The 27,847-nt window shown below is 43.7% G+C and overlaps 1 protein-coding gene across 1 annotated transcript in view; it reads left to right on the top strand.

Annotated features, from left to right (window-relative positions):
- The window catches only part of syt17 (synaptotagmin XVII), a 129,565-nt gene that overhangs the window by 23,392 nt on the left and 78,326 nt on the right, over positions 1-27,847 (top strand). The window contains exons 5-7 of the mRNA XM_087998080.1: positions 3,892-4,514; positions 23,396-23,516; positions 24,127-24,282. Of these exons, the coding sequence (XP_087854206.1) occupies positions 3,892-4,514; positions 23,396-23,516; positions 24,127-24,282 (900 nt within the window). The remainder of the gene's footprint in view (positions 1-3,891; positions 4,515-23,395; positions 23,517-24,126; positions 24,283-27,847) is intronic.

The raw sequence follows: 27,847 nt of genomic DNA on the forward strand, positions 1-27,847 counted from the left end.
GTCTTTTCGGGCTGAGAAGAGGAGAATTTTCTTCACCAGGAGAGTGGTAGGTCTGTTGAATTCACTAGCACAGAAATGGTTGGGACCAAAAGATCATGTGTTTTCAGAAAGGAGGTAGATATAGTTCTTGTGGCTAAAGGGATCAAGATTTCCTCCTGATACGATCTTCTCCATTTCTATAATATAGCTCCCAAGATTGAACCTAACTTGTTAGAAACTATCCCTTGGTGAGTGGCTGTCAAAGGCAGCCAAGCTGTCCTGTATTAACAATTGAGCTGACTAAAAAGATTGAAACCAGAGAATGATGGCAAAATTCAGCAAGTCTGGCAGCATCTGTGGAGAGACAGAGAGAGAGACAGAGAGAGAGAGACAGAGAGAGAGACAGTGTTTAGAGTCCAACATGACTTTTCTTTAGAAATGAAATCTCCCAGATTTGCACTTGTCCTTCTATATGATAATGGTCTTGAAATTGTAAGGAGTTTTGGTGAATTTCTGCAGTGCACCTTGTAGAGAGTGCACGCTGCTGCTACTGAGCATTGATGTTGGAGGGAGTGGATGTTTGTGGATGTGGTGTCAGTGAAATGGGCTGCTTTGTCCTGGATGGTGTCAAGTTTCTTGAGTGTTTTTGGAGCTGCATCCATCCAGGTAAGTGGGGAGTATTCCATCACATTCTTGACCTGTGCCTTGTAGATCTTGGACAGGCTTTGTGGAGTCAAGGGGTGATTTACTCACTGCAGGATCTCTAGCCCCTGAGCTGCTCTTGTAGCCACAGTGTGTATGTAGCGAGTCCAGTTCAGTTTCTGGTCAGTAGAGTCCTCCAAGATAAACACAGAGGGAACTATATTGATGTTAAGGACATTGAACATAAAGGGTTCTTTGATTGTCTCTTGCTGGAGATTAGATCAGAGTGGTGCTGAAAAAGCACAGCAGGTCAGACAGCATCCGAGGAGCAGGATAATCAATGTTTCAGGTAAAAGCCTTTCATCAGGAATAGAGGCAGGAAGCCTTCAGGGTGGAGAGATAAATGGGGGGGGAGGGGGGGCTGGGGAGTCCAAATGTCTTCTATGGTTCATGGAAAAAGATCCCAGTCTATCCAGCTTCTCATTACCCGAACACTCCAGTTTCAGTAACATCCATGTAAATCTTCTTTGCATCCTTTACAGCTTATTAACATCCTCTCTATAGCAGGGTGGCCAGAACTGAATGCAGTACTCCAAATGTGGCCGTCATTTCCCCTCCCCCACCTTACCTCAGTTCCAACCTTCCAGCTCAGCACTGTCCCTATGTCTTGTCCTACCTGCCAATCTCCCTTTCCACCTATCCGCTCCACCCTCCTCTCTGACCTATCACCTCCATCCCCACCCCCATTCACCTATTGTACTCTTTGCTACCTTCTCCCTAGCCCCACCCCCACAATTGTCCAAATCTTGCTGCATTTGAACATGGACTGCTTCAGTATCTGAGGAGTTGCGAATGGTGCTGAACATTATGCAATCATCAACAAACATCCCCACTTCTGACCTTCTGATGGAGGGAAGGTCATTGATGAAGCAGCTGAAGGTGGTTAGGTCCAGGATGCGACCCTGAGGAACTCATAGAATCATAGATTCATACAGCATGGAAACAGACCCTTTGGTCCAATTCATCCATGCCAACCAGGTTTCCTGAACTGAACTAGTCCCATTTGCCTGTATTTAGTTCATGTCCCTCTAAACCTTTCCTTTCCATGTACCTGTCCAAAAGTCTTCTATGGTCCATGGAAAAAGGTCCCAGTCTATCCAGCTTCTCATTACTCAAACACTCCAGTTTCAGTAACACCCTTGTAGATCTTCTTTGCATCCTTTACAGCTTAATAACATCCTCCCTATAGCAGGGTGGCCAGAATTGAATGCTGTACTCCAAATGTGGCCTTACCAATGTTTTGTACAGCCATAAAATGTACTCAGTGCTCTGACTGCTGTACTCAGTGCTCTGACTGATGAAAGCAAGCATGCCAAAAAAAGACTTCTTCACCACCCAGTTTATATGTGACACCACTTTCAACGAGCAATGTACCCGCATCCATATGTCTCTGTTCAGCGACACTACTCAGGACCCGACCATTAACTGTGTAAGTCCTGCCCTGTTTTGCCTTACCAAAGAGCAACACCTCGCATTTATCAAATTAAACTCCCATCTGCCATTCTTCGGCCCACTGGCCCAGTTGATTAGGATCCTGTTGTACTCTTAGATAACCTCCTTCACTGTCCACTATATCACCAATTTTGGTGTCATCTGCAAACTTACTAAGCAACTGCGACCACTATATTTTCATCCAAATTATTTATATAAATAACAAATTACAGAGGACCCAGCATCGATCCTTACAGGGTTGCAAGCCTCCAGTCTGAACAATAATCCTCCGCCCCTCCTCTGTCTCCTACCATGCAGTGACGCCCTGGAGCTGAGATGACTGACTTTCAAACACCACAGCCATCTCCCTTTGAGCCAGATAGGATCCCAACCAGTGGAGTGATTTCACCCTGCTTCTCCTTGATTCCAGTTTTGCTGGGGCTCTTTAATGCCACACTCAGTCAAATACAGCCATGATGTCAAAGCAGTCACCCTCAATTCCCCTGTATTGTTCAGCTCTTTTGTCCATGTTTGAACCGAGGCTGTGGTGAGGTCAGGAGCTGAGTGGCCCTGGCAGAACACAAACAGGTGCTGCTTGAAAGCACTGTTAATGATTACCTTCTATTGCTTTGCTGATGGTTGACAGTAGACTGATTGGGCGTATTTGGCCAGGTTGGATTTGTCTTTTTTTTGTGTACAGGACATAGCTGGGAAGTTTTCCACATTATCAGATAGATGCCAGTTTTGTAACTGTACTGGCACAGCTTGGCTACGTGTGCAGCTTGTTCTGGAATGCAAGTCTTCAGTACTATGAACAGAATGTTGTCAGGGCCCATAGCCTTTGCAATATCTCGTACTCTCAGCTGTTTTTTGGTATCACATGGAGTGAATCAGTAATTCAGCCCATCGAGTCTGCTCTGTCATTCAATGAGATCATGGCTGATCCTCAACTCCACTTTCATGATTTTTCTTCATAATCCTTGATTCCCTTACTGATTAAATATCTACCCCAGCCTTGTATATACTTAATGATCCTGGTTTGACAGCCCTCTGTGATAAAGAATTCTGCAGATTCACTACCCTCTGAGACAAAAAACAAATCCTCCTCATCTCTGTCTTAAATGTGTAAATCCTTACTCTGAGATTATGTCCTCTGGTCCTAGACTCTCCCACAAGGGTCTCTCAAAAGTGTTGCCTCTCATCCTTCTAAATTCCAATTTACTCAACCTCCCTTTATAAGACAGTCCCTCATAACTCATATTAGCCAAGCGAACCTTCTCTGGACTGTCCCCAATGCTAATGTATCTTCCCTTAGGTAAGGTGCTCCAAACTGTTCAAGGTATTCCACAGAATTGAGTTGGCTGGAATCTGGAATCTGTGAAGCTGGAAACCGCTGGAGGAGGCTGAGTTGGACCATCCATTCAGCATTTCTGTTTGCAGATTGTCACAAATACTTCAACATTATCTTTTCTACAACATTTCCTGTATCCTTTGGTAAGAGATAGTAATGGAGATGCATCAAACTCACAGGAAATGATGTAAGTAATGGTGTAAGCAAGTGATTGACAGAGTACCTGAGAACTGTGTCATTACTACAGAGTATTGTTTAACCAATTACAGACGAAAGAAACTCTCAACCAAGAGTACAGATTTCAATTAACAGTTTGACTGGTTGATTGCCATTTTATTTTAATTATAAAACCTTATTTTTGACTGTTCCAAAGGTTTGCCTCTCTTTAACATTACTCACATTTCTTCTCGGATTTCTCAATGTTTCAGATTTCGAGGCCATCAGACGACCAAGCTCCCCATTACTTGATATCAAACCTATTGAGTTTTGGGCACTAGGATCTAAGAAAGAAATAGTTCAACCAAAAGTATTTCGAAAAGCCAATGTGCCTGAGGACTACTTCCGAAAGTTTGAGCCAAGACTGTACTCTGTTGATTCAAGCAATGATGATGTGGAAGCTTTGACTGATGATGAGATTCTGTCCAAATATCAGCTTGGAATGCTCCATTTCAGCACTCAGTATGACCTGCTACATAACTCCTTGATCGTGCGAGTGATCGAAGCCAGGGATCTTCCTCCCCCAATCTCATACGATGGGTCTAGACAAGACATGGCTCATTCGAATCCATACGTGAAGATGTGTCTCCTTCCAGATCAGAAGAACTCAAGACAAACGGGTGTTAAACGAAAAACCCAGAACCCAGTTTTTGAAGAGCGTTATACATTTGAGATTCCATTTTTAGAAGCTCAGAGGAGGACTCTCCTTTTAACAGTTGTTGACTTTGATAAGTTTTCACGTCACTGCGTCATTGGAAAAGTCACGATGCCTTTAAATGAGGTTGACCTTGTGAAAGGTGGACATTGGTGGAAAGCACTGATTCCGAGCTCTCAGGTAAGGTGCGACTTCGATTGTGTGCCTTAGATTTCCACTTTTTCTTCAATGTATGAGTCATTGCCACCTGAGTACCATGGGGTATATGCAGACATCCACAAATCCTGGTGTCCAGTACTGCTATTAACAGTGGAAGAGGTTTTACTGTTAAATACTTCGAGATGAGTTGAATTGATTTTGCTTATTTGGCTAAACTTCCCAACTCCATGAACATGAAACTTTCCAAAAGAGTTATGACCCCCCCCTTGCCTGGCTGATTTAACAGTTAGTTAAGGGAAATGGGATGAGACTATCAGTAACACATTTGATAAGGTTCCCCATGGTAGGCTATTGTTGAAAATGTGGAGGCATGGAATTGAGTGTGATTTAGCGGTTTGGATCAGAAATTGGCCAGCTGAAAGAAGGCAGAGGGTGGTGGTTGATGGGAAATATTCATCCTGGAGTTCAGTTACATGTGGTGTACTGCAAGGATCTGTTTTGGGGCCACTGCTGTTTGTCATTTTAATAAATGACCTGGATGAGGGCGTAGAAGGATGGGTTAGTAAATTTGCAGATGACACTAAGATTGGTGGAGTTGTGGATAGTGCGAAAGGATGGTGCAGGTTACAGAGAGACATAGATAAGCTGCAGAGCTGGGCTGAGAGGTGGCAAATGGAGTTTAATGCGGACAAGTGTGAGGTGTTTCACTTTGGAAGGAGCAACAGCAATACAGAGTATTGGGCTAATGGTAAGATTCTTGGTAGTGTAGAAGAGCAGAGGGATCTCAGTGTCCATGTACATAGCTCCCTGAAAAGGTGCCACCCAGTTTGACAGGGTTGTTAAGAAGGCATACAGTGTGTTAGCTTTTATTGGTAGAGGGATTGAGTTTCGGATCCATTAAGTCATGCTGCAGCTGTACAAAACTGTGGTGTGGCCGCACTTGGGGTATTACGTACAGTTCTGGTCACCACATTACAAGAAGGATGTGGAAGCTTTGGAAAGGGTTCAGAGGAGATTTACCAGGATGTTGCCTGGTATGGAGGGAAAGTCTTATGTGGAAAGGCGGAGGGACTTGAGGCTGTTTTCATTAGAGAGAAGGTTGAGAAGTGACTTAATTGAGACATATGAGATAATCAAAGGGTTCAGTAGGTTGGACAGTGAGAGCCTTTTTCCTCAGATGGTGATGGCTAGCCAGAGGAGACATCACTTTAAATTGAAGGGTGATAGCTATAGGACAGATGTCAGTGGTAGTTTCTTTACTCAGAGAGTAGTAGGGGTGTGGAACGCCCTGCCTGCAACAGTAGTAGACTCACCAAGTTTAAGGGCATTTAAATGGTCATTGGATAAACATATGGATGAAAATGGAATAATGTAGGTTAGATGGACTTTAGATTAGTTTCACAGGTGCAACACCGAGGGCCGAAGGGCCTGTACTGCGCTGTAATGTTCTATGTTCTCTGTAATAGATGGATTTTTGACCTGTGCAGACATGATGGGCTGAAGAACCTGTTCCTGTGCTGAAAAATCTCTGCCATTCTATGACTCTCTGACTTCTGTGAGGTTTGACACTTGCTGTACTGACAAGGCTGAGCAAACGATTCACCTGGTTATTTATAGGACATTATCCCTTAGCAAATGTTGAATTTCTCTAATTCCCATTGTGAGACTGGCTAAAAATATTAATAAAACAACTCACTGTAGAAATCAATTTGTAATAAGAGAGGCTTTGAAATGTGGTACTTGGAAATGATGTGTTTGATATAAGATCAGAAAATGTGTTTCTTATATATTGTTTTAATGGTACATGATACACAAGAAATGAATTTGCATCTTCGAGTAAATCCAAAGTAGGATGTCTGTGTCATTGTTGTGATGCTGGACTAACAAGCTGAATATCAAGGGCCTAAATCACACCTTGACGATGTGTGAAAGTGGCTTCAGTAAATCCTGTGGCATTGTGGCTAGGCACTAAAATATATCAGTGAGAAAGTTGCTGTTAGTTTGAGAAAATCCACCTGCATTGCAGGGAATGGAATCTGACCTCCTTTTGTGGCCTGACCTACCTGTGACTTTAGTCCTCCATTTTATTGCTGGTATTTCACTACAAAAATCAAGGGATACACGTGAACAGGAAGCTGGACAGACAGATGAGGGAGAAGAAGCAGAAAGAGATGCTGTTAAGGTAACCTGAGAGGTCAGAACCAACCAGTTGTCCTAAGAACATTCTTAATGTAAACTAACACCCATTTTCAATCTCTGCCTTCTGGATACAGAATTGGCTGGCCCATAGAAGACAGAGGGTGGTGGTAGATGGAAAGTATTCAGCCTGGAGCTCAGTGACCAATGGTGTTTCGCAGGGATTGGTTCTGGGACTTCTGCTCTTTGTGATTTTTATAAATGACTTGGATGAGGAAGCGCAAGGGTGGTTCAGGAGGTTTGCTGATGACCACAAAGGTTGGTGGAGTCGTAAGTAATGTGGAGGGCTGTTGTAGGTTGCAACGGGACATTGACAGGATGCAGAACTGGGCTAATAAGTGGCAGATGGCGTTCAACTTTGAAAACTGTGGAGTGTTCCACTTTGGAAGGTCAGATTTAAATGCAGAATACAGGGTTAAAGGTAGAATTGGTGGCAATGTTGAGGAACAGTGGGATCTTGGGGTCTATGTCCAGAGATCCCTCAAAGTTGCCACCCAAGTTGATAGGGTTGTCAAGAAGGCATTTGGTGTGTTGGCTTTCAATAGCAGGGGGACTAAGTTTAAGAGCTGCGAGGTTATGCTGCAGCGCTACAGAGCCCTGGTTATGTTAGGTTCTTTTTTTCTTGATTTTTACACACTTGATGCAACTGCAGATGCCAACCTCTGTGAACAAGCAAACGTTTATTAAGCAAATACAAAATAAGCTATGGAGAAACTCTTACCACTCTTTGCTATGCTTGTGAAGCATGTCGAGAGGTCTCTCTGAACAAAGGAAACAGTCCTTCCTTTATACAAAATCTTTACGTCACTGTCAGTAATGCCCACAAGACAACCCCCCAGTCACTCCCTCACAGTCACATGCCACTCAAGACACAATGCAGTGACCACTTCATCTCCAGAAACAATATACAGTAAATCATACATAATGGTCAAATCTGTTGTGAATCAATTTTTTTTAACTACAGGGTGTAGTCAAAATTCCAACTGCAATGTTCTGATTGATTTTGAATAGGATGATGATGAAAATATAAATTATCGCTCAATAATAGGAGATGGCCATGTAAATGGCTCTGAATGGCAAGGGATGGGAATGTAAATTCCTTACATTCTACCTGTAAGTCATAGGCATCCTACCCTGGCCTCGGGACATCCAAATTTCCTGCAGGTCAGCAGAGCAAATTAACTCTTTAATATCACAGTTAATCCACACTTGGAATACTGTGTTCAGTTTTGGTCGCCTCATTATAGGAAGGATGTGGAAGCTTTTGAGAGGATGCAGAGGAGATTTCCCAGGATGCTGCCTGGACTGGAGGGCATGTCTTATGAAGAAACGTTGATGGAGCTAGGGCTTTTCTCATTGGAGCGAAGAAGGGTGAGAGATGACTTGATAGAGATGCACAAGATGATGAGAGGCATAGATAGAGTGGATAGACAGAGATTTTTTCCCAGGGTGGAAATGTCTGTCGTGGTGGGGCATAATTTTAACGTGATTGGAGGAAGGTTTAGGGGAGATGTCAGAGGTAGATTTTTTTATACAGAGAGTGGCATGTTTGTGGAATGCACAGCCAGCGTTAGTACGAGAGTCAGATACATTAGGGATACTTAAGCGACTCTTAGATAGGCACATGGACGATTGTATAATGAACGGTATGTAGATTAGTCTGATCCTAGAGTAGGATAAAAGGTTGACACAACATCAAGGGCGAAAGGGCCTGTACTGTTCTATGTTCTCCACTGATGACCATTCAAGTCTCCTCCAATGGATCTCCTCCAACATTCAATAGGATGAGATTCCCCTATCTGAATCGACTCTTATTTGCCTAGTCCTTTGCAAAGAATTACTTGTAGTGATTTATTTTTTTACATCTAGAGTGGCCCAAGGATTGATCCCTGACCAGTATTTTATTTCTCACGCTCCTCCTTTTCCAAAATCTGATCCCGTGTGTCCGGTGAAGTTGGCCAGCACCAACACCCCTGCAGCCCTCTTGCTGCTTGTGGATGTCCAATTCTGAAATGAGCAGATGGTTTCCCTAAAGAATATTGGGAACAGCTAACCATTGTCTTTGGTTCCCTGCACAAACTCCATTCTATATTGACTCATCCTTCTCCCCGGACACTGAGACTGACCCCAAGCCAATTGTGACTTTGTTTTACTAAGAGTTATTTCCCTGACTACATTTCCACTGCAACAGCAGGAATGCCTATTTCGAGTCCTATAGTATTACCAAGTCTCCACCTGTGCTTCAGCTCACCCCCTGCTGCTGCTGAAATCCTCAGGTCTGCCCCAACAGCCTCGACAATGGACTATTCCAGTAGTCACCTGGTTGATCCCCCAATCTGTCACTCTCACCCTCACCCAAACTCATCTAGAACTGAATTCCAGTTCACATGAATCTCATCTAGAAATCATCTCAACATTTTGGACTTACACTGGCTCCTGATTTGACAATTTTCTAATTTTAAAATTCTCAGTCTTGTTTTTAAATTCCTACATGTTCTTGCCCTTCCTTATCTCTGTAACTTCCTCTTTCTAACTGGCCTCTGAAATCTCTGGTGCTGCTTCAACCCTGGCTCTTGCACTTTCCTGATTTTAATCATTCCACCGTTGGATTCAGGTATCTGGACTTGACTCTGAAATTCCATCTCCAAGCCTCTCTTTCCTCCTTGAAGACCTCTCTTAAATCTACCCCTTTAACCGGCTTTTGGTCATCTGTCTTTCTGTCTTCTCGTGTGTCAGATTTGCTTGGTAATGTTTCTGTGAAATCATTTGAAACGTTTTACTGTGCTATCGGTGCGATATAAATGCATGCTTCTGTTGCAGATTCAACTTAATTCTTGACAAAGAAAAGTAACTGAAAAGGGGCTCCATCTGCTATTCTGAGGGAAACTTAGGACAGGAAATAAATTTAGCTTAATCGATGTTATCAGCCATGTTACAGGAGAAAAGCAAGGTACAGCTGAGGGGACTGCCTGTTACATCCAGTATGATCTGGCCTAGGAGTGAATGGAACTGGGGAATAACTAATGGCTATAGGATATTTCCCTCATCAACTTCTTCAGAGATGCTATGACACACCTCTGGAATAGGTGGGACTTGAATCTGGGCTTCCTAGCCCAAAAGTAAGGACATTACCTCGACACTACAGGCGAAAGTTAGATGTTAATTCAGGGCTAGTTGGGTGAGAGCTTGTCTGGGTGTATGGAATGTGGGAGATTGTGCTTCGTGTGCTGAAATTCTAGGTAATCCAAGAGGGAAGACCGGAAAAACTTCTGACTGTGACAGCTGCTCCTTTTTTTGAGGTATTTTAGACGCTGGAGGAGATTTCCTCGAATTCCAGGAGCAGCAATTCCTGTTTTATATGCTGTTGCATTGTTTTGGAACTTAGGGGAAAAAAAAGTCAAAACAACAGCAGTTTTAAACGGGAGAAGAGCAGACAAAGGAAGCACATGGTGAGGTCATTGCAGGAGAGAGTTACCGCCTTTGTTGTTTTGAATTCATGTATCGCTGGACATCGGAGTGCATCTGGGAAAATTAACAAACAGTGAAATTCACAACTGATCTTGGAGGAACTGTTGGGCGAAGTGCACAGCACAGAATCAGATAGTTAATTGTTGTTTTAAGTGTGGCCTACAGAGAATCTGCAGTAGTGAGTAGAGTGAGTTCTTTCTTGATTATATGTTTTTGGCTATAAGTCTCTTGATTAAACTTAAAATACAAGCCATAACTATTAATTTAAGCTGGGGCAGTGTTTGTAGAGGAATAAGACGGTGTTATTTTCTGGGTCTGTAGATGTGGGAGTTTAAAGAGAGTTTAAGGGTTACTGCGGATTATTTCTGCCACAAATGCTTTTGGCTGCGAATCTTATCAGATCGAATGGATTGGTTGGAGAGACAGTTAGAAGCGATGAGGAATTTGCAACAGCAACAGTATATGATGGATGGCAGTTATAGGAAGGGGGGAAAGTCTCAGATACAGTCACATAGATGGGTTAACTCCAGGAAGGGTAAGAGTGGTCGGCACCTAGTGCAGGAGTCTTTTGTGGATATACCCATTTCAAACAGGTATGCTGCTTTGGAAAATGGTGGGGGGTGATGGATTATCAGGGGAACGTAGCATGAACAGCCAAGTTTCTGGTATTGAGACTGGCTGCAATGCAACGAGGGGTACGTCAGGATCCAAGAGATCAATTGTGTTAAGGGATTCTGTAGTCAGAGGTACAGACAGACGTTTCTGTGGCCAGCAGCAAAAAAGCAGAAAGGTGTGTTGTTTCCCTGGTGCCAGGATCAAGGATGTCTCAGAGAGGATGCAGAATGTTCTCACGGGGGAGAGGGGCCAGCAGGAGGTCATTGACCACATTGGAACCAACGACATAGGAAGGGAAAAGATTGAGATTCTGAAGGGAGATTACAGAGAGTTAGGCAGAAATTTAGAAAGAAGGTCCTCGAGAGTAGTAATATCTGGATTACTCCCAGTTCTACAAGCTAGTGAGGGCAGGAATAGGAGGATAGAGCAGATAAATGCATGGCTGAGGAGCTGGTGTATGGGAGAAGGATTCACATTTTTGGATCATTGGAATCTCTTTTGGGGTAGAAGTGACCTGTACAAGAAGGACAGATTGCACCTAAATTGGAAGGGGACTAATATACTGGCAGGGAAATTTGCTAGAGCTGCTCGGGAGGATTTAAACTAGTAAGGTGGGGGGGGGGTGACCCAGGGAGATAGTGAGGAAAGAGATCAATCTGAGATGGGTACAGTTGAGAACAGAAGTGAGTCAAACAGTCAGGGCAGGCAGGGACAAGGTAGGACTAATAAATTAAACTGCATTTATTTCCATGCAAGGGGCAGAACAGGGAAGGCAGATGAACTCAGGGCATGGTTAGGAACATGAGACTGGGATTTCATAGCAATTACAGAAACATGGCTCAGGGATGGGCAGGACTGGCAGCTTAATGTTCCAGGGTACCAATGTTACAGGAAGGATAGAAAGGGAGGCAAGAGAGGAGGGGGAGTGGCATTTTTGATGAGGGATAGCATTACAGCTGTGCTGAGGGAGGATATTCCTGGAAATACATCCAGGGAAGTTATTTGGGTGGAACTGAGAAATAAGAAAGGGATGATCACCTTTTTGGGATTTTATTATAGACCCCCTAATAGTCAGAGGGAAATTGAGAAACAAACTTAGAAGGAGATCTCAGCTATCTGTAAGAATAATAGGGTAGTTATGGCAGGGGATTTTAACTTTCCAAACATCGACTGGGACTGCCATAGTGTTAAAGGTTTAGATGGAAAGGAATTTGTCAAGTGTGTACAAGAAAACTTTCTGATTCAGTATGTGGATGTTCGCAGGTAAAGGGACGGTTGGAAAATGGGAAGCCTTCAGGAATGAGATAACAAGAATCCAGAGAAAGTATATTCCTGTCAGGGTGAAAGGAAAGGCTGGTAGGTATAGGGAATGCTGGATGACTAAAGAAATTGAGGGTTTGGTTAAGAAAAAGAAGGAAGCATATGTCAGGTATAGACAGGATAGATCGAGTGAATCCTTAGAAGAGTATAACGGAAGTAGGAGTATACTTAACAGGGAAATCAGGAGGGCAAAACAGGTACATGAGATAGCTTTGGCAAAGAGAGTTAAGGAGAATCCAAAGGTTTTTACAAGTACATTAAGGACAAAAGGGTAACTAGGGAGAGAATAGGGCCCCTCAAAGATCAGCAAGGCGGCCTTAGTGTGGAGCCGCAGAAAATGGGGGAGATACTAAATGAGTATTTTGCATCAGTATTTACTGTGGAAAAGAACATGGAAGATATAGACTGTAGGGAAATAAATGGTGACATCTTGCAAAATGTCCATATTACAGAGGAGCAAGTGCTGGATGTCTTGAAATGCATAAAAGAGGATAAATTCCCAGGACTGGATCAGGTATACCCTGGAACTGTATGGGAAGCTAGAGAAGTGATTGCTGGGCCTCTTACTGAGATATTTGTATCATCGATAGTCACAGGTGAGGTGCTGAAAGACTGGAGGTTGGCTAACTTGGTGCCACTGTTTAAGAAGGGCGGTAAAGACAAGCCAGGAACTATAGACCAGTGAGCCTGACGTCGGTGGTGGGCAAGTTGTTGGAGGGAATCGTGAGGGACAGGATGGACATGTATTTGGAAAGACAAGGTCTGATTAGGGATAGTTAACATGGTTTTGTGCGTGGGAAATCATGTCTCACAAACCTGATTGAGTTTTTTGAGGAAGTAACAAAGAAGATTGATGATGGCAGAGCAGTAGATGTGATCTATATGGACTTCAGTAAGGCGTTCGACAATTGGAAAATTTTATTGATGGATCATTCAACCTATCCAATACATTTGACGATTGTGAGACCATTTCTTTGATTGTAAAGTTGAATTTGCTCAGATTTTGAGGTAAGACATATTTATTGACCTGTCATCAGTTTAGCTGCACCTTTCTGTTACTGCATTACGGGGTAAAATGAGATAAGTTGGTAAACAGTAGAGGGATTGTAACATGTGGTTGTAATCGGAACCCCATTTCTACCAGTGCAGGCAGATACCATTCATGTCTGTTGTATAAGGCAGTGGTTCTGCAGGGGTTAATGTTACATGTTACATTGGCTTCACCCTGCAGCTAGAGACAAGGAGTTCTCCCTGAGCTTTCGGAAGAAGCAGATGCATCTGTAGCAGCTCCCCAAGGTCCCAGTGATGACATCTAACCAAATGGAGCTGTACTTCCTGCTCCCATGAAATAAATCTTCCTCATATCCAAGATTTATTACAATTGAAAGGAAGGTTAATTTTGGAGGAAGCCATTCAAGTTGTTGGAAGTGGAAACCAGAAACACTCATGGACAGATCCTGGGAGGGAAGACCAACCTTACCTCAAGAGAACAACATAGTCTGTTTGCACTGTTCGAATAGGAATATTGGAATAGGACTAGTCTATTCAGCCCTTTGAGCCTGTTCTAGCATTCAGTGAGATCATGGCTGACCTGTGGCCTCGTCAAGAGTGTGGTGCTGGAAAAGCACAGCAGGGCAGGCAGCTTCCAAGGAGCAGGAGAATCAAAATTTCAGGCATGAGCCCTTCATCAGGAATGATGCCCGAAATGTTCAGCACCACACTCTCGACTCTGATCTCCAGCATTTGCAGCCCTCACTTTCTCCTGATCTGTGGCTTTTGGCCCATGTACCTTAATACCTTTGCTTAACAAAAATTTATCTATCTCAGATTTAAAATGAACAACTGATCCAGCATCCAGTGCCATTTGTGGAAGAAAGTTCCAAAGCTCTCCCACCCTTTGTGGGAAAGCAGCCTACTTTATATAATCTGCCCTCATAATGTAATCTGTAAAAGTGCAAAGTTAAAAATCGCACAACACCAGATTATAGTCCAACAGGTTTAATTGGAAGCGCATCCTGGTGTTGTGTGATTTTTAACTTTGTACACCCCAGTCCAACACCGGCATCTCCACATCATGTAAAAGTGCAGGCATTGTGCTTGTAAACCCTGCTAAGACCTCCTTCCTGAGGTGTGGTGCCCAGGTCTGCAGACCACACTCCAAGTGGGCTCCATGAAGACTTGGACACTTTAAAGGGTCATGTGACAGGCCAGCACGAACGTGAGCCAAATAACAGATGCTAAGAACAAGTGTCAGCAATGTAAGACAACAAGAGCTCACAGGCCCAGAGAATGACCAGCTGTCACTGAGCAATGTTCCATCTGCAAAGCTGGAAGTCACTCCGAGCAGACGTTTAGCATCCAGCAGATATGCTGGGTCTCAGTGTGCCACACAGATCACTGCTGGGAGCCTTGCTGGTTGTTATGTATATTACCAATTTGAATGTAAGTGTAGAAGGTATAATTAATAAGTTTGCAGATGATATGAAAATTGATAATGTTGTTGATAGTAAGGAGGATAGTCTCCGACTACAGTCTGATATTGATCAGCTGGGAAATTGGGCAGAGCAATGGCAGGTGGAATTTAATCCTGATAAGAGTGAACCGATACATTTTGGGAGGTCAAATAAGGGAAGGAAGAGCAACAAAGAGACCTTTGTGCACAAGGGCATAGATCTCTGAAGATGTCAGCACAGGGAGACAGGATGGGGAAGAAGGCATATGAAATGCTTGCTTTCATTAACCAGGGCATAGAGTATAGCAGCAAGGGAGAATGTTACAACTTTATAAACCATTAGTTATGCCACAGATGGAATACTGTGTACAATTCTGGTCACCATACTATCAGAAGGACCTGATTGCACTGGAGAGGGTGCAGAGGAGGTTCACCAAGATATTGTCTGGGATGGAAAGTCTCAGTTATGAGGAGAGATTGGATAGGCTGGGTTTGTTTGGCCTGGAGCAGGGGAGGCTGAGAGGTGATCTGATTAATGCATACAACATTATGAGATGTGTAGACAGAGTTGAGCAACTAGTTGAGAGGGGAGCAACCTTTTTCACCCAGAGGGTGGTGGAAATATGGAAAGTGCTGCCTGAGAGGGTTACGGATGCAGGTACTCTCTCAACATTGAAGAAGCATCTCCTGAGTACTTAAAATGGCAGGGTGTCGTTGGCTATGGACCAAGTGCAGTGAATGGGATTAATGTAGTTTGGTGTTTGTTAGTTGACATAGACATGGTGGGCCGAAAAGCCTGTTTGTCTGCTGTATGACGGTTTGATCGATGGAAAAGGTCACTCTTCCTCTCCTCTCAACTAAAAAAAAGTGAATAAGTTCACATTGTCCCACATTAATCATGGCGAGTCCCATTTGCCAGCACCTGGCCCATATCCCTCCAAGACCTTTCCATTCATATATCTATCCAAATGCCTTTTAAATGTTGCAATTGTACCAGCCTCCACCACTTCCTCTGGCAGCTCATTCAATACACGTATCACCCTCTGTGTGAAAATGTTGCCCCTTAGGTATCTTTTATATCTTTCCCCTCTCACCCTAAACCTATGCCCTCTAGTTCTAGACTCCCCCACCCCAGGGAAATGATCTTGTCTGTTTAGAGTCATATAGAGTCATAGAGGTGTACAGCATGGAAACAGACCCTTCAGTCCAACTCGTCCATGCCGACCAGATATCCCAACCCAATCTAGTCCCACCTGCCAGCACCCGGCCTATATCCCTCCAAACCCTTCCTATTCATATATCCATCCAAATGCCTCTTAAATGTTGCAATTGTACCAGCCTCCACCACATCCTCTAGCAGCTCATTCCATACACATACCACCCTCTGTGTGAAAACGTTGCCCTTTAGGTCTCTCATATCTTTCCCCTCTCACCCTAAACCTATGCCCTCTAGTTCTGGACTCCCCGACCCCAGGGAAAAGACTTTGCCAATGTATCCTATCCATGCCAATCATAATTTTGTAAGCCTCTCTAAGGTCACCTCAGCCTCCGACGTTCCAGGGAGAACAGCCCCAGTCTGTTCAGCCTCTCCCTATAGCTCAAACCCTCCAACCCTGGCAACATCCTTGTAGATCTTTTCTGAACCTTTCAAGTTTCACAACATCTTCCCAATAGAAAGGAGACCAGAATTGCACACAATATTCCAACAGTGGCCTAACCAATGTCCTATACAGCCGCAACATTGCCTCCCAGCTCCTCTACAGTCAGTTCTGCTATAATGCATGTTTCTTCAATACGAATTGTCTTTAAAGCGATGAAACACTGGCCAATAAAGGCAAGCAAGCCAAACACCTTCTTTACTATCCTTTCTACCTGTGACTTCACTTTCAAGGAATTATGAACCTGCACTCTAAGGTCTCTTTGTTCAGCAATACTCCCTAGGACCTTACCATTAAGTGTATAAGTCCTGCCCTGATTTGCTTTCCCAAAATGCAGCACGTCACATTTATCTAAATTAAACTCCATCTGCCACTCCTCAGCCCATTGGCCCAACTGATCAAGATCCCATTGTAATCTGAGGTAACCTTCTTCACTGTCCACTACACCTCCAATTTTGGTGTCATCTGCAAACTTACTAACTGTACCTCTTATACTCACATCCAAATCATTAATATAAATGATAAAAACACCCTTGTCACAATCTATTTTTCTACCTGAATGGGTGTCATTGGCAAATATATCTATAAGTCTGAATTAGAGTGGTGCTGGAAAAGCACAGCAGGTCAGGCAGCATCCAAGGAGCAGAAAGATTGACATTTTGGGCAAAAGCCCTTCATCAGGAATAGAGACAGGAATCCTGCAGGGTGGCGAGATAAATGAGAGGGGGGATGGAATGGGGATAAAGTAGCATTAAGTACAATAGGTGAATGGGGGTGGGGATGGAGGCAATAGGTCAGAGAGAGGGGTGGGGGAAGGTAGCACAGAGTACAATGGGTGAATGGGGGTGGGGATGGAGGTGATAGGTCGGGGGGGGGAAGGTGGCACAGAGTACAATGGGTGAATTGGGGTGGGGATGGAGGTGATAGGTCAGAGAGGGGGGTGGGGGAAGGTAGCACAGAATACAATGGGTGAATGGGGGTGGGGATGGAGGCGATAGGTCAGAGAGGGGGGTGGGGGAAGGTAGCACAGAGTAAATGGGTGAATGGGGGTGGGGATGGAGGCGATAGGTCGGGGGGGGGGGAAGGTAGCACAGAGTACAATGGGTGAATGGGGGTGGGGATGGAGGTGATAGGTCAGAGAGGGTGGGGGAAGGTAGCAAAGAGTACAATGGGTGAATGGGGGTGGGGATGGAGGCGATACATCAGAGAGTGGGGTGGGGGAAGGTAGCACCGAGTACAATGGGTGAATTGGGGTGGGGATGAAGGTGATAGGTCAGAGAGGGGGGTGGGGGAAGGTAGCAAAGAGTACAATGGGTGAATTGGGGTGGGGATGAAGGTGATAGGTCAGAGAGGAGGGTGGAGTGGATAGGTGGGAAGGAAGATAGGTGGGAAGTTAGGACAGGTCATGGGGACAGTGCTGAGCTGGAAGTTTGGAACTGGGGTGAGGTGAGGGAAGGGGAAATGAGGAAACTGGTGAAATCCACATTGATGCCCTGGGGTTGAAGTGTTCCGAGGCGGAAGATGAGGCGTTCTTCCTCCAGGCGTCAGGTAGTGAGGGAGCGGCGGTGAAGGAGGCCCAGGACCTCCATGTCCTCGGCAGAGTGGGAGGGGGAGTTGAATGTTGAGCCACGGGGCGGTGTGGTTGATTGGTGCGGGTGTCCCAGAGGTGTTCCCTAAAGTGCTCTGCTAGAAGGCGTCCAGTCTCCCCAATTTAGAGGAAACCGCACCGGGAGCAGCAGATACAATAAATGATATTGGTAGATGTGCAGGTAAAACTTTGACATATGTGGAAGGCTCCTTTGTGGCCTTGGATGGACGTGAGGGAGGAGGTGTGGGCGCAGGTTTTGCAATTCCTGCGGTGGCAGGGGAGGGTGCCAGGATGGGAGGGTGGGTTGTAGGGGGGCGTGGACCTGACCAGGTAGTCACGGAGGGAACGGTCTTTGTGGAAGGCGGAAAAGGGTGGGGAGGGAAATATATCCCTGGTGGTGGGGTCTGTTTGGATGTGACGGAAATGTCGGCGGATGATGTGGTTTATGCGAAGGTTGGTAGGGTGGATTGTAAATTATTGAAAATGAATTTTAAAATAAAAAAGCTTAAGTGAATGTATTTACTGTAAACATTTGTTAAAACTACTCTCAGCTGATGAAGGAGCGTCGCTCTGAAAGCTAGTGCTTCCAATTAAACCTGTTGGACTATAACCTGGTGTTGTGTGATTTTTAACTTTGGATTAGTTGTGCTGGAAGAGCACAGCAGTTCAGGCAGCATCCAAGAAGCTTCGAAATTGACGTTTCGGGCAAAAGCCCATCCTCAGGATTTTTAACTTTGTTCACCTGATGAAGTTTTAATTAGCCAGGCTCCATCTAGTGGCAGTCACTAGTTGGTGCAGGTGAAACTACCTGTACTGACCAGCCCCTGCCAGGACATCAGTGAAAGTTCAGAAAGGGAGCCAGGAGAGAAGCAGACACTGGAGGCTTTAGAAGAAGAGCAGAGAGTGGGAATAGGAGATGGCGTGGGCGGGGAGGAGGCAGGGTAAACAGAGACTGAAGGAAGAGAGAGAATTGAAGGAAGACAGAGGATGGTGGTGGAGGGTTGCTTTTCAGACTGGAGGCTTGCCACAAGGGTCGGTGCTGGGTCCTCAGCTTTTTGTCATTTATATAAATGATTTGGATGTGAGCATAGGAGGTATAGTTAGTAAGCTTGTAGATGACACCAAAATTGGAGGTATATTGGACAGCGAAGAAATTTATCTCAGAGTACGATGGGATATTGATCAGATGGGCCAATGGGCTGAGGTGTAGCAGGTAGAGTTTAATTTAGATAAATGCGAGGTGCCGCATTTTGAAAAAACAAATCCTAGCAGGACTTACATACTTAATGGTAAGGTCCTGAGGAGTGTTGCTGAACAAAGGGACCTTGGAGTGCAGGTTCATAGCTCCTTGAAAGTAGAGTCGCGGACAGATAGGATAGTGAAGGCAGCATTTGGTATGCTTTCCTTTATTGGTCAGAGAGTTGAGTATAGGAGTTGGGAGGTCATGTTGCAGCTGTAAAGGACATTGGTTAGGTCGCTTTTGGAATCCTGTGTGCAGTTCTGGTCTCCAACCTATCGGAAAGATGTTGTGAAACTTGAAAGGGTTCAGAAAAGATTAACAAGATGTTGCCAGGGTTGGAGGATTTGAGCTTAAGGGAGAGGCTGAGTAGGCTGTGGCTGTTTTCCCTGGAGCATTGGAGGCTGAGGGGTGACCTGACACAAGTTTATAAAATCATAAGGGGCATGGATAGGGTAAATAGACTGCCTGGGGTGGGGGAGTCCAGACCTAGAGGGCATAGGTTTACGGTGAGAGGGCAAAGTTATAAAAGGGACCTAAGGGACAACTTTTTCAAGCAGAGGGTGGTACGTGAATGGAATGAGCTGCCAGAGGAAATGGTAGAGGCTGGTACATTTACAGCATTTTAAAGGTATCTGGATGGGTATATAAATAGGAAGGGTCGAGAGGAATATGGGCCAAGTGCTGGCAAATGGGAATAGGTTGTTTAGGATATCTAGTCAGCGTGGACGAGTTGGACCCAAGAGTCTGTTTTCATGCTTTACAGCTGTATGACTGTGTAACTTCAGCATGGAGGGGAGGAGCAGATACATGGGGAAAATTTCTTAAAAGCAGGACATCTGTATCAATAACTTTAAACCTCTCAATGGCAATGAAGGATAGAAAATCGATGGTGACCCAGTTAACATACCATGAATCAATAAACGAACTTAAACTAACAAATATTTCATTACTTTAATAATGATGTTAAAGTGAAATAATGTTAACTGAGTCAACTTTAAAGAAGGACTTACTGTAATTACATTTAGAGTCATGGATTCAGAAGCTTTGGTGCAATGGATCATCTCAGAATGGGGCTATTGTGACATTGCTCAGGATATGGGTAGCATTGACCTTAATGACTGGTGATGGTTGGTGATCTACCAATGGATGTTGAGGGAGTTCTGGTACACACAAGCAGTGGTACCCTGCACCATGGTGATGCCTGCAACCATTGAGGTAGCAGCAGCCTGCCTTCCCTGTTCCCTCATCACTCTCCATATATCCACAGCCTTGTGGGATGGTTTCTCAATGTGACAGTGAACAGTAGCCAAGGAGAGAATGGAAATATCTCCCATTCCAGCAAGGCAGGAACCCGAGTAATGAAATATTATAGCCATGGTCACCTTCACAGTCATTGGCAATGCCAACCTCCAGCTGCAATAGGTGACTGAATTCAGTTTATACCTCCTCACAATGGCCAGGAGTTGAAGATTTGCAACCTAAGAACAAAGAACAACAAAGAAACATGCAGCACAAAAACAGGCCCTTTGGCCCTCCAAGCCTGTGCTGACACATTTTGCCCTTCCATTTTAAAACTGTCTTCCCTTACAGGATCCGTATCCCTCTATTCCCTTCCTAATCATGTATTCATCCAGGTGCTTCTTTAATGCTGCTTGTGTCTGCTTCCACTGGCAGCACGTTTCAGGCACGTATCTGCTTTTGTGTGAAAAAACCTGCCTCGCATGTCTCTTTTAAACTTCCCCTATTGCATCTTGAACCTGTCTCTCCAAGTAATTGACCCCTCCACCCTGGGATAAATCTCATACTTTCCACTCTATCCATGTCATTCACAATCTTACAAATTTCTGCCAGGTCGCCCGAACCTCCTGCGTTCTAGTGAAAACAAACCCAGTCTATCCAACCTTTCTTCACAGCTAAAATCCCCCAGACCAGGCAATATGCTGGAAACCTTTTCTGTACCCTCTCCAAAGCATCCACATCCTTCTGGTAGTGAGATGCCCAGAACTGAATGCAATATTCCAAGTGTGGCCTAACTAAAGTTTGATAAAGCTGCAGCATCACTTGTCTATCCTTACACTCAATGCCCCTTCCAATGAAGGCAAGCATGCTATAGGCCTTTATTACTCCCTTATCTACCTGCCCTGCCACCTTCAGTGATCTGTGGACCTGCACACCCAGATCCCTCTGCACATCAATGCTCATAGATTTCCTGGATTATCCGTGCTACCCTTCTGAAACAATGGGACAACATTGGCTATTTTCCAATCCTTTGGGATCTCACCTGTGGCCAAAGAGTATACAAAGATGTCCGTCAGTGCTCGAGCAATTTGTTCTCCTGCCTCCCTCAATATTCTGGGATGGATCCCATCAGGACCGGGAACTTAGCTTCCTTAATACTTTTTTAAGATGCACAACACCTCTTTCTTTTTTAATAGCAACTTGGCTTAGAAATTCGAAACTCCCTTCCCTGAGGTCATCCTCCATCAGTTCCTTCTCTTTGGTGAATACCAACACAACGTACTCATTTAGGACCTCACCTCCATCTTCTGACTCCACACATAGATTCCCTCCTTTGTCCTTGAGTGGGTCAACCCTTTCCCTAGCTACCCTCTTGCGTTTTATATACTTCCTTTTTCTTTTTAACTGAGGTCATAACATGCCTGTTCATCCAAGGTTCATGTAACTTGCCATACCGCTCCTGAACTCTTACCAACTGCCGTTTGAAATGCTCCCAAATGTCCCTCAAACAGCCGCCTCCAATCAACATTCTCCAGTTCCTGCCTAATAATGTTGTCGTACACCTTCCCCCAATTTAACACCTTTACCCAAGGATCCCTGTTATCCCTATCCATGAATATCTTAAAACTCACCGTATTATGGTCACTACTCCCAAAATGCTCCCTCACCTGGCCGGTTTAATTTCCCAAAACCAGATCCAGGTTAATCCCTTCCCTGGTTAGACTGATTACACACTGTGTCAAGAAACCCTCCTGAATGGCCCTTACAAATTCTGCCCCATCCAAGCCCCCAGTGTGAAGTGAGTCCCTGTCAAAATAGGGGAAGTTAAAATCACCCACCAAAACAACCCTGCTGTTTTGACCTCTTTCCAAAATCTGTCTACATATCCTCTCCTCTATCTCCCGCTGGTATCAGAAGTATGGTGCTGAAAAAGCACAGCAGGTCAGGCAGCATCCGGGGAGCAAAAGAGTTGATGTTTTGGGCATAAGCCCTTCATCAGGAATCTCCCTGTGGCAGTTGGGAGGCCTGTGCTATACCCCAGCATTGTGATTTCCCCCTTCCCGTTCCAGTTCTACCCATACTGCCTCACTGCACCAGTCCTCTGATACATCCTCCCTCAGTACAGCTGAGAGATACTCCTTTACCAATGAAGCAACTCCCCGACCCCTTTTACATCTCCTTCTACCACACCTAAACCATCTAAATCCTGGGACATTCAGCTGCCAATCCTGTCTCTCTTTCAGCCAAGTCTCTGTAATCACAAGAATGCCGTAATTTCAAGTACTAACCAAAGTTCAACCCATGTATCAATGAGGCCTCCTTGTGTTCCCGCCAGCATCCTCCCTTCTCCAGCAGTTTGCCCTGTTCAGCGTTGCATCCCCTGAGGGTCCTCCTGCAGCTAGCTCTCAGACCACATAGGCTAAACAAAACCTTCAAATTCTGAAATGATGCCTTCAGAATGGATCATGCCACTTCCTGTAGGTTTTTGCAATTACATGGAACAGTACAAAGCAGCAAACACTTTGACAGTCTCAATGACAGCTGTCTGAACCAAGCAACAGCTGCCCTGAAGCCCACGGACAGTCTCAACGGGTCTGGCTGGTGTCAATCCTTTTTGTTGCCAATTCCATGCTCACTCTGGGAGGTGGAGGAAGGAGTCTGTAAGGTGGAACTTTCAGATCAAAAATGGCATCAGTGTGTCAAACCAGTGAAACAAACTGATTAACAGTATGGTCTGTTGACTGTGTTACTCCCAGCTCCAAGTGACACTCATTGATTTGATACTGGCAGGGCCAGCTTCCACTATCTGGACACATCATTGACACTGTTTTCTGAAACTATCCCTCATAGGAGCCATAAGTCAGGACAGCGTGCAACTAAACTTTGTGCCCAGAATGTTGTTCTTCTAGAAACACTTATAAGTGATTTGTTCCAAAAGAAACATATTTGTTGCTACATATGAATATGTAAGAGAGTGTATATGTGGCTGTGATTTCATAAAGAAATCTGTTTGTGCATATATTTCATATCCTAAATATGAAGCCAAGCTGTTCCTAAGTATGATTTAATTATTAAATTCATTGCTTCAAACATTTGGTGTTTAAATTCCACTCTGTTTCCTTACAGAATGAAGTTGAACTAGGAGAGTTATTGATTTCTCTCAATTACTTGCCAAGTGCAGGAAGACTGAATGTGGATATTATTAGGGCAAAACAACTCCTTCAGACAGATATGAGCCAAGGTTCAGGTAAATCAGGTTCATATTTAACATTGACTGTTGTACAATAAGCTGGTAAGAATGTAATATTTTACTCTGCAGAGCATACACAGAGAAACATGGAAAATAGGAGCAGGAGTAGGCCATTCAGCCTTTCGAGCCTGTTCCATCATTCACTATGATCATTGCTGACCATCCAATTCTATGAGGCAAAAGTGAGGACTGCAGATGCTGGAAACTAGAGTTTAGATTAGAATGGTGCTGGAAAAGCACTGCAGGTCAGGCAGCATCCGAGGAGCAGGAAAATCGACGTTTTGGGCAAAAGCCCTTTATCAGGAATTTTGCCCGAAACGTCGATTTTCCTGCTCCTCAGATGCTGCCTCACCTGTTGTGCTTTTCCAACACCACTCTAATCCCAACATCCAATTCAGTGGCCTATTTGTGGTTTTTCCCAGATCCTTTGATCCCTTTAGCTGCAAGTGCTAAATCCAACTCACTCTTGAAATCATACATTTATATTGCAACTGTTTCCTGTGGCAGTGAGTTCTGCAGAGTAGATCCACAGAAAATGCACATTGGACACTATATCAGCTGGATATTATAACAGTCTGAAACTTATCCTGCTTTTAAACTTTGACAGATCCATTTGTTAAAGTTCAGCTGGTGCATGGATTAAAACTGGTAAAAACTAAAAAGACATCTTGTATGAAGGGCACTATCGACCCATTCTACAATGAATCGTTCAGTTTCAAAGTTCCAGTGGAAGAATTGGAAGATATCAGCTTAGTTTTTACAGGTAAGACCGTGCAGTATTCATCATCTACCCTCAGACAATTAATGTTCAATTCAATGTGAATTATCAATTGTTTCAAAATCCCAACCTGTTTGCTTTTACTCGAGGTTTCAATTTCTTTACCAAAGAAAGCCATTTGCTGGTGTGTGTGCATTTAATTTAAAAATACAGCCTGTGTTTATATAGTTCAGTGTTTTCTCATTTAAAGATTAATTCTGGATTCAGTACATTTCTGCAGTTATCACCAGACTCTGGCACTCTTCACCAAATGATCATCCTTTAAAAGGCCTAGACACTGAAAGGGGATAGGCTGTTCCACCACAGAGATCATTACATCGGAGCTGACAGCAGGAGTGTGACCAGATAAGAATCAGATCCATAAATATTACTTTATTTTTGATCTGTCTGACTCAGCTAACACCATTGTGAAGCATCAATGGATATTTCACTTTCTAGGCTACACAGATTATGCTGCATTGGGAAGTGTATTTACTTGGTTGAGCTGCTTAGGAACATTTTAGGAGCAACTGAATTCTGTCTATTGAAACTTGATAAGCATTAATGGTGAAAAATTGGAAGGCAATATGTTGTAGTATGTTCCCGCTCTGTAATTTGTAACTCCTCAAGGCATGAATTACATTTACTGTTTTATTCTCATCTGGTGCTTTTATAAGTGGTCATTTTTTTAAAGTAAGTCAGAACAAGCATGATTTTGGAGTTGAAAAGGACTGAATGTTCATTAGCCAATTGCGTTTCATTAATAATTTCTCAGAAATACAAAAGAGATGTTATAACAGACCACAGCTAATAATGACTAATTTACTTCCTGGCAGCAGCGTCTACAAACCCTGCTTTCAGACCTGCTTATGTTTTACCAAAGTTATGTTTCCCATCTGTTCCAGCCTGCCCTGGCAATGACAATGTGCTGCAATGATTTGCAGCATTTTAATTGGTGAACTGACAGAAGAATGTTGGGGGTAGGAGTGGCTGGGACAGGACAATAGCGTGCACCACATCTTGCAGAAGTCTACATCCTGGAGGTGTCATTCTGCAGTTTAACTAGAGCTGGTCTCTGATAATCACAGTCCAACACCTCAGTAAATAGGACATGATCTTGTTGATCCTTTTCTTGGAGTTAAAGGTCTGTCTGGTGGTCCCAGTGTGTCAATTGAAAGTTTCTTTGTCTTTCATATGGAAGTTCTTTTCATCGTGCAGGAAAGCAGCACTTTTTAACTTTAGGACATGAATTCAAGTTCACACCAGAGACCCAAGACAAGATCACCACAGGATCCTTGCAGTACAAAGACCCAAGAAAGAATTGAACATGTCCCTAGGTGTCAGAAAGGCAACACAATGACTCAATAAGGATGACAGCATTGACAACATTGATGAACTATTAATGTTCCTCAATTTACAGAGACCTCAGTGATGAGGTGAATGACAATGATAAACCAGGGAGTATTTTCCCTTCCGTGTGACGTTGTCTATCACAGTCTCACAAAGATTAACCTCAGTCTAGGAAATGTAGTTGCAAACCTATCCAACGATCTTGCTATAAATGCAACTACCTTTCTGACATCAAAATACCGTGGATTGTGGAAATTTGAATTTAAATGAAATTATTAGAGAAACTCAACAGACTAGGCAGCATCTGTGGAGAGAGAAAAACAGAGCTTGTAGAGTTTTTATCATTATTGGGAAAAGTTACAGATTAAAGAGTACAGATCGCCACATTGTTCAGATCCGATGAAAGGTGCTTGATTTGAAACATTTACTTGGTTTCTCCATCCACAGCTCTTCCTGACATCTATGATATTTCTGACCATTTCTGTTTTTATAAGCTGGCTTTCAGCATGTCCACATTAGATGTGTTGCTGACTGATTTATCCACCCTCAGATGCCTTATCTATGTCACTTCTTTCTGTCTTTTTGCAGAAGGACCTAGAATGTGCCACTAGTTCACACACTGCACTCAAAGCTGCACCCAAGCAGATGCAGACACCTACCATCGCCAGCTCCTCAACAGTCACTAAGATTGGAGAATATGGGCAATGTCACTGAATCCTCCTAGGTATCCCAGCTGTGAAGCTTAAACAGAGTTATATGTAGGCAGTAGGTTCATCTTCACAGGACAGCAGTGAAATATCCAATTATACACAACGATGGGCCAGTACATGGGGGAACTCACTGCTTGAAATACTACCCAGCAGAGGTGCAAAGATTCAACTACTCTGTAGCACTGCCTTAGACAGATTGATGCCTTCACTAATGGTAGACAAAGGAGTTGTTGTGATTACACTAAGTGTTTCTGTGAGAACACTACATCATATAATTACCAGGTTCGGATCATTAAGTAGTAATTATTGTGCTTACTGATGCGGAATCAGCTTTCTGGGTATTGAACATATTCACTTCTGAAGGCGAATTCCTCATCTCTCCTGTGCATATCTCCTAGTTTATCCTGACCTCACATCCACTCTCTGTTCTTACCTTAGACTGAAGTCCTGTCCTTTTCTTTGTGACTGGTTCTGTTCCTTTACTGTCATTGAGATTCTGGGCTCCCATCTAATAATAGAGCTCAGTCAGTGCAAGTAATTCTGCCTTTAGATGATGCCTGGTTACTCTAACAATACTGTACAGTGAAAGTCATTGCAGTGATTTTATTCAATATTATATGTTTTTTATATTTAGTAATGATTTTATTTTGCAAATTATTTGAGCTGGGAATGCAGTTTTGTACACATATAGGACAGTATTTCAACTTTTATGTTGCTTTTTTTGATTGAGAAATGAAGGAATCTAATACTTGCTTTAAGCCTGATTTTTATGGAAAGCCATGTTTAATTAAAAGTTGCGTAATTTGAACACAGGATTTTCAAGAACTTTAAGCATCACTTTAAATGAGGACTTACTGTATTTGTTTCTTAGTTGACCTTCTTGGCTAATAGCAAAGACATACTTGTTTAGCATTGGAGAGAATGCTGCAGCTCAGCAGTCTGCATGGCAATTTCTGCTTTCATTCTAACCTGACTATTGTCTTTTTCGTCCCTCTAATAGATGGGCATCAGAACTTCTTGAAAAGAAGTAAGTGTGGTGTTTTTGGGAGGATATCTAATTGCCTAAACTTTTGCCAATTCCATGGTTTCTCCTCTGGGATCTTGCAGGGATGGACACTTCAGTATTCCTGATTGCCCTGCAGGGAGGGTGGATGGGAGTCCATTGGGGCCAGGATATAGCAAACCATTTTTATGAATTCTGCTGCTCCATATGTCAGTTTGAGTCATGCAGTAATCATCCGCATTGCTGGAGCTAACTGTATCGTTGATTAATTGACCTCAGCTCTTCAGCTTGAGGAGCAGGGATACAAAATTGTCAACTATTAGCAGAATTATCTGTCAAAATGATGGCAACTACATTATTTTCTTTATTTGCGAAATGTAGATGCCTGAATGTTGAAAGATATTAAGTTCTGTGCATCGTGCTAAATAGTGTGGAAATTTAGAATTGGAAGTGAAATGGGCAGAGACCCCAAATTCTAGCCCTATCTGTTGTGCTATTGGACAGTGTA

Source organism: Chiloscyllium plagiosum, unplaced genomic scaffold (genome assembly GCF_037043375.1).
Source record: "Chiloscyllium plagiosum isolate Xiang-an unplaced genomic scaffold, Cpla_swu_hap1 HiC_scaffold_20, whole genome shotgun sequence".
Taxonomy (NCBI): Eukaryota; Metazoa; Chordata; class Chondrichthyes; order Orectolobiformes; family Hemiscylliidae; genus Chiloscyllium; species Chiloscyllium plagiosum.